The sequence below is a fragment of the Galeopterus variegatus genome, unplaced genomic scaffold, assembly GCF_000696425.1.
Source record: "Galeopterus variegatus unplaced genomic scaffold, G_variegatus-3.0.2 Scaffold20867, whole genome shotgun sequence".
Lineage (NCBI taxonomy): Eukaryota > Metazoa > Chordata > Mammalia > Dermoptera > Cynocephalidae > Galeopterus > Galeopterus variegatus.
The window spans coordinates 1-6974 of NW_007746978.1; the positions used below are offsets into that span (position 1 = coordinate 1).

General features: G+C 42.4%; 1 protein-coding gene across 1 annotated transcript; it reads left to right on the plus strand.

Moving 5' to 3' along the window:
* The first annotated feature begins 5743 nt into the window (after positions 1-5743).
* Positions 5744-6679, plus strand: LOC103583239 (olfactory receptor 6C2-like). The gene has a single exon (XM_008564613.1). It carries the CDS (start codon positions 5744-5746, stop codon positions 6677-6679), a length of 936 nt encoding a protein of 311 aa, XP_008562835.1.
* The last annotated feature ends 295 nt before the right edge of the window (positions 6680-6974 follow it).

The window sequence follows — 6974 nt, forward strand, 5'->3', positions numbered from 1 at the left end:
GTTGAGTCATCAGAGTTGTGCCCTGCCCCGCCCTGCCCAGCAGGTGTCCAGACTCTCCCACTGCCGGGAGTGAACTCCTCGGGGAAGTGTCCCTCAGCACACAATTCCTCTTTGACTCCCCCCAGCACGGGTCAGCCCTTCAGGAGAGCTCACTAGTAGCTTCAATGTAGCTCGAGAGCTCTCCAGGCTCCCCTCTCCCCCCCAGAAATCAGTTAGGGGTTCTTCCAAACTGAGGCCCCCAGAGATGGAATCTGCCTCCCGGAAAAAGGGAGTTTACCTGGGGCCAACGCCTAGGGTGTGGCAGAGAGATGATCTGGGTGGGCTCCTCTTCCCTGCCCTCCCAACGCTGCCGGGGGCTCCCCACGCTACCAGCCCCGTCTAAGATCCGCGGGGAGAGTGGGATTGTAGGCCGGTCCACAGGCCCCGGGGTGCCCCGCGTCGAGGTAAGCAAATGGCACGTCTCAGTGCGGAGCCGCGCCAAGCAGAGATGGCTGGCCTGCCTTCACTAAGCTGGCCGTCTCCGCAATGGAGGCAGCTCTGTTGTGGTTGCCTAGCCTGGTGTGGTAGGCGGGAGCCAGGCGGGTGGGGAGCAGTTGGGCTTCACCCCGCAAGTGGGGCTGGGCTGGGGGTGACTCACAGAGCTCGCAGAGTTGGGCCGGTCCGGCGCGCTCCACTCCGTTTCTGTGTCGCCTCTGCTGGCTTACTTGGCCTTTGTTGTCTTGGGCTGCTCGCTCGTACCCGCAGCAGGGCTTGGGCGCTGTCAGGATTCTTCTTTTGTGTCGGCCCTAAAACCTCGAACCTGTTGTTGCTTGTTTGTCATTGTAGGATCGTTGTTGAAAGAATTATTCGTTTTTTGTTGCTCTTGGAAATGCAATTAGTACTCTGGTATCACAGCGCACACTTCTCAGGATCGCGCTGTCTCCTGGCACGCCCGCTCCAGACCCGTCGCCATCTTGGAATCTTCCGTGTGTGTATAGTTTTCAGAATTTCGTTTGTTATTGATTTCTAATTTTAATACATTGTGGTCTGAAAAAATACATGGGATAATTCTAATTTTTTTGAATTTGCTGAGACTTGATTTGTCACCTAACATGTGATCTGTCCTGGAGAATGATCCATGTGCTGATGAGAAGAATGAATATTCTGAGGTTCTTGGATGGAATGTTCTGTAGATATCTGCCAATTGGTCCTGAGTGTTTTTTAGACCTTCTGTTTCTCTTCTGATTCTTTGCCTAGATGATCTGTCCAATATTGATAGTGGGGTGTCCTCTGCTATTATGGCATTAGTGTCTATTTCCTTCTTTGGGTCTAATAGAGCTTGCTTTATAAATCTGGCTGCTCCGACATTGGGTGCATATATACTTATGATTGTTATGTCTTCTTGATGGATCAATCCTTTTATCATTATGTAGTTGACCTCATTATCTCTTTTTATGGTTTTCAGTTTAAAGCTTATTTTATCAGATATAAGAATAGCAACTCCAGCTTGTTTTTCATTTCTGTTTGCATGGTAAGTCCTTTTCCATCCTTTCACTCTTAGTCTATGTCAGTCTTTATTGGTGAGGTGGGTCTCTTGTAGGCAGCATATAGTTGGGTCCTCCTTTTTAATCAAGTTAGCCAGTCTGTGTCTTTTGATTGGCAAATTTAATCCTTTTCCATTAAGAGTTGTTATTGTAAAATGTTTATTTACTCCTAGCATTTTATTGATTTTTGTTTGGATGTCTTAAGTGTCTTTTGTTCTTTTCTTTCTGATTTACTCTTTGTCTTCTGTATCTGTTGGTTTCTAGGGTTGTAGGCAAACTTTTTGTTTTCTCTTCATTGTTGGCACTTTTTTTTCAGTCATGGGTTTTGTTTTTTCTTGAGTTTTTATGGCAGTGGTAGTTATTTTTCAGGTACCAAACCCAGTACTCCCTTGAGAATTTCCTGTAAGGGTGGTCATGTGGTAGTGAACTCCCACCGTTTTGGTTTGTCTGAGAAATATGCTATTTGCCCTTCATTTTGGAAGGATAGCCTTGCAGGGTAGAGTCTTCTTGGCTGGCAATCTCTGTCTTTTAGTATTTTGAATATATTATCCCATTCCTTTCTGGCTTTTAGGGTTTGTGATGAAAATTCTGATGTTAGTCTGATTGGGGCTCCCTTATAGGTGATTTGACACTTCTCTCTTGCAGCTTTTAAGATTCTCTCTTTGTCTTTGAATTTTGCTAATTTGGCTGTAACATGTCTTGGAGAAGACCTTTTTGGGTTGAATACATTTGGGGATCTTTGAGCTTCCTGAATCTGAAATTCTGTGTCTTTTCCTATATCTGGGAAGTTTTCTGCCACTATTTTGTTGAATATGTTTTCAATGCAATCTTCTTTTTTCTCCCCTTCTGGAATACCCATTACTCAGATATTTGAGCACTGAAGGTTGTCTGATATCTCTCTTAGATTTTCTTCAATGTTTTTAATTCTTTTTACTTTCTTTTTTTTTTTTTTTTGGTCTGCCTGTGTTATTTCAAACAGCCCATCTTCAAGGTCCGAAGTTCTCTCTTCTGCTTGTTCTAGCCTGCTGCTTAAACTCTCTGTTGTACTTTTATTTCATTGAATGAATTCTTCAGCTTCACAAGCTCTGCTACATTCTTTTTCAGGGCATTGATTACCTTGTACACTTCTTCTTTCAGGTCCTATATACTTTTCCTCATTTCATCATGTTGTCTAGCTGAGTTTTCTTGCATCTCATTTAGTTTCCTTAGCATTATCATTCAAAATTCCTTGTCAGAGATTTCAAGGACTTCTTGTTCTATAGGATCTAGAGCTTGCGCGTTATTACCCTTGGGTGGTGTACTTTCTTGATCTTTCATATTTCTGGTACCTTTCCTTTGATGTTTAGTCATTGTGGCAGGGGATTTCATGGTCCACTGGTTTGACACTATTGTCTGGCTAGGATGCTGCTGAGGCTGCCAATTTGGCACGGCTGCCTCAGCGTCTGCTCAGTCACCCACTGGTGCCTTTGGTGCATGGTCACCTCAGGTCTTGGGCCTCTCTGGGGGGGCGCCTCTCTGGTCAGTGCACACTCGGCCAGGATAGGGATGGCATTGGGTGGGGCCAAGGCCTACCTGCTGAGTCACATGCTGGCACTACGGAGTGCGTAGTCTCACACATCCTGGGCTTCTCTGGCAGGGCACCTCTCTGATTGGCGTGCACTCAGACAGGCTGGGTATGGAGTCGGGTTGCAGCAGTGAGGCCTACCTGCTGGGTTGCGTGCTGGCACCACAGGGTGCATGGTCTCCACGAATGTTGGAACTCTCTGGCGGGGCACCTGTCTGATCAGCGTGCATTTGGCCGGGCTGGGGATCACTTTGTGGGAAATATCTTAAAGTATCATATAAAAACTATTCATGTCATAAAATAATTATTGTCTAATGGGCAGGTTTTATTGTAGTAATTTATTAAGGAAACCCAAATGCTCTAGATATAATGTTTGTGGTCAGAAAATAGTTGAAAAGCTAACATTTTAATTAATTGGTGATTATTAAAATTAACTAAGGATGTGCAATTAGTCAAATTCCTAAAATTAAAGGTTTCCTGGAAATGCTAAAGCTTTGGATTCAGTTTGATCTGGGTCAAATCCCAGCTCTGATGTTTCTTAGAAGTACAATATTGCCCCATTGCTGGGAAGAGTGAATGAATAGGAAGAAAATGTGAGAAACAAAACAGTACTCAAGGGCTTCCTGGAAGGTGGTGACATGATCCTCAGAAAAAGCAACACAGGTAGGCAGTCTTATAAAGTACCTCATTAGGATGGATTGTGATATTTTGGTTTTAGAGAATATACATACCTAATAGCCAAGTTTTATTTTTCATGTCATATTTAATCCTTGTCAGCTATTAACGCCTGGTAATAACTGCTCTTTGTGGAAATAGCACAGTGTCTGATTCCATCCTTGGGCCACAGTGCTGAAAGGCAGAGGGATGCCCTGAAGCAATGTAGTAGGGGCAGTAGTTAGAGACATTGCCAAGAGCAATGCAAGTCTTTGGAGAAAGGAATAATGGCAAAGAGGTCAGCTCTTTCGCCAAGTGGTATTCTCCCTTCTCTGCCCAGCTTGGAGGATGTGCAGTAGATTTTATGTTATTAATGGAGCTGGTAGGTGGCATCAGAAGGCATTTGGGAACTGAAATATCTATGCCTAAACTACAGAACTCCAATAAGGATTATGAAAACATAAGGAAAGAATTCTGCTGCTCTCTGAGAAAGACCATCATAACGTCCCATTTGTCAGTATTCTGGGAAGGCATAAAATGGGTGGGACATGAGTCATCAGAGGGATATTGAAACAGAAATTTAGGAAAGGAAAAAAAGCAGAGGCTGTTCACACTGATACATAGGAGGGATACAAACTCAAGGATTTCAGTTTATTATCATAAAAGGGAAACAAAGCAGAAATTCTGAAGGAGCATGGGACTCAGAAAACTTCATGGTAACTGTGGGATACTGCCCCCAGGTCATCGAAACAATTGAGTATCCCAAACATACTCTAATATGTGAGGGAGATTGAGAAACTATGTTACTGGCTGCCTAGGGCTATGGGTACAGGGAGATGGGGGTGACAGCTGAGGGGCATGGGATTTCTTTGTGGGGTAATAAAATTGTTCTATAATTGATTGTGGTGGTAGATGCACCACTCTCTAAATATCCTAAAACATCATTGAATTATATACTTTAAATGAGCAAATTGTATGGTATGTGAATTGAATCTCAATAAAGCTATTTTTTTCGGGGCCGGCCTGGTGGCACACTGCTACAGTGCGCCACTCGGGAAGCGCAGCGGCGCTCCCGCCAAGGGTTCAGATCCCATATACAGACCAGCCACTCACTGGCTGAGCGAGGTGTGGGAGCAACACCATGGGTTGCAATCCCGTTGCCGGTCCCGGTCCAGTACAGGCGTGACACTGAGGGTTGCGATCCGTTGCCGGTCACGAAAAAAAAGACAAAAAGGAAAAAAAATAAAATAAAATAAAAAATAAAGCTATTTTTTCAAAAAAAAAAAAAAGGAAAAAAGGCAGTATTTGAAGGGAAAAATGGTTGCAAAGAATGGAAGTGGTACAGGTAAGCCACTGAGGGTATCATACTATGCAGGTTTGAGAACAATTTGCTGATATGCTGTCTTGACAGTTGGAAAAATAATTTTTTTTTTTTTTAAAGATGACCGGTAAGGGGATCTTAACCCTTGACTTGGTGTTGTCAGCACCACGCTCAGCCAGTGAGCGAACCGGCCATCCCTATATGGGATCCGAACCCGGGGCCTTGGTGTTATCAGCACCGCACTCTACCGAGTGAGCCACGGGCCAGCCCAGAAATAAATTTTTATACATATTTTTTCTATCAACACTTGTAGATCCCCTACTCTACACCAGGGATTGGGAATGCCATGGTGGCTACCCTAATGAACTGTGAGATCTCCGTGGTACATTCTGTCTACTTTAAAATTGGTCCTATAACTGGGCTGGAAATGAAACTTCATACAGATATTTTCCATAAACTACGTTTTACGACCATAGTGAAGCAGAGTCCAGGGAAATGAAGTATGATGTAATCACTTCTACACCAGTGTTACTGATGATCAACTGAAAGTAAAAAAATGTGCTTCTGACCTGCTTGGCTTTTCTATATGTATCATATTGAAATATTATTTTCATATTGTATTCCTCACGTTCAAAGTTCATGATTTATTAAAACAGGCTGATTATAAATCTGAAAACAGTGATGAAAAATCATTCTACAATAACAATATTCGTCCTTCTAGGATTAACAGATGACCCACAACTACAGATTTTTCTATCAGCATTTCTGTTTCTCACCTACTTTCTCACTGTTGCTGGAAATCTAATCATTATCCTCCTCACGCTAGTGGACTCTCACCTTAAAACACCCATGTACTTTTTCCTTCGGAATTTCTCCATCTTAGAAATAGTATTTACAACTGTGTGTGTTTCTAGATTTCTATACAGCATGACAACTGGAGACAAAAGTGTTACTTATAATGCCTGTACTATCCAATTATTTTTTATCATCCTCATTGGGGCAACAGAATTTTCTCTTCTGACGGCTATGTCCTATGACCGCTACGTGGCCATCTGCAAGCCGCTGCACTACACCACCATTATGAATGAAAGGGTATGCATCATTCTTGTCTTTTGCTGTTGGCTGATTGGGTTAATTGTCATACTTCCACCACTTAGCCTGGCAATTCAGCTAGAATTCTGTAATTCCAATCTCATTGACCATTTTGGCTGTGATGCATCTCCTCTTCTCAAGATTGTATGCTCAGACACTCAATTTATAGAACAACTTGTTTTAATCATGGCAGTGTTGACCCTCATATTCACATTAGTCTGTGTAATTGTGTCCTACACGTACATCATTAAGACTATTTTAAGACTCCCGTCTGCTCAGCAAAGAAAAAAGGCTTTTTCCACCTGTTCTTCACACATGATTGTAGTTTCCATCACCTATGGAAGCTGCATCTTCATCTATATTAAACCAGCAAAAGAAGGAGTGGCCATTAATAAGGTGGTGTCATTGCTCAACACCTCAGTTATCCCTTTGATGAACCCTTTCATTTATACTCTACGGAATAGGCAAGTCAAACAAGCCTTGAAGGATTCGATTAAAAAGATTGCTTTTCTTTCAAAAAATTAGGCTACTAAAAAGATTTTTTAATTAAGAATATATACATATCAATATTTCTTCTTTTACTATGCATTCTAATTCAAATCTACAGGATGGTCTGATTAACCCCTCAAAAGCTACCACATATCAAAATTTACATTTCACACCTTCATGCTCATGAAAAATCACTCTCCATTATATTTTCCCAATTTGAAAAAAAAAATCATTCTGCATTATGTAGTGTCCACATCCAAAGCTTTAGTGACCAACTTTAACTTCAGTATTCCCAGATATATTGACTCATCAGTATATCTCCCTGCTGTCT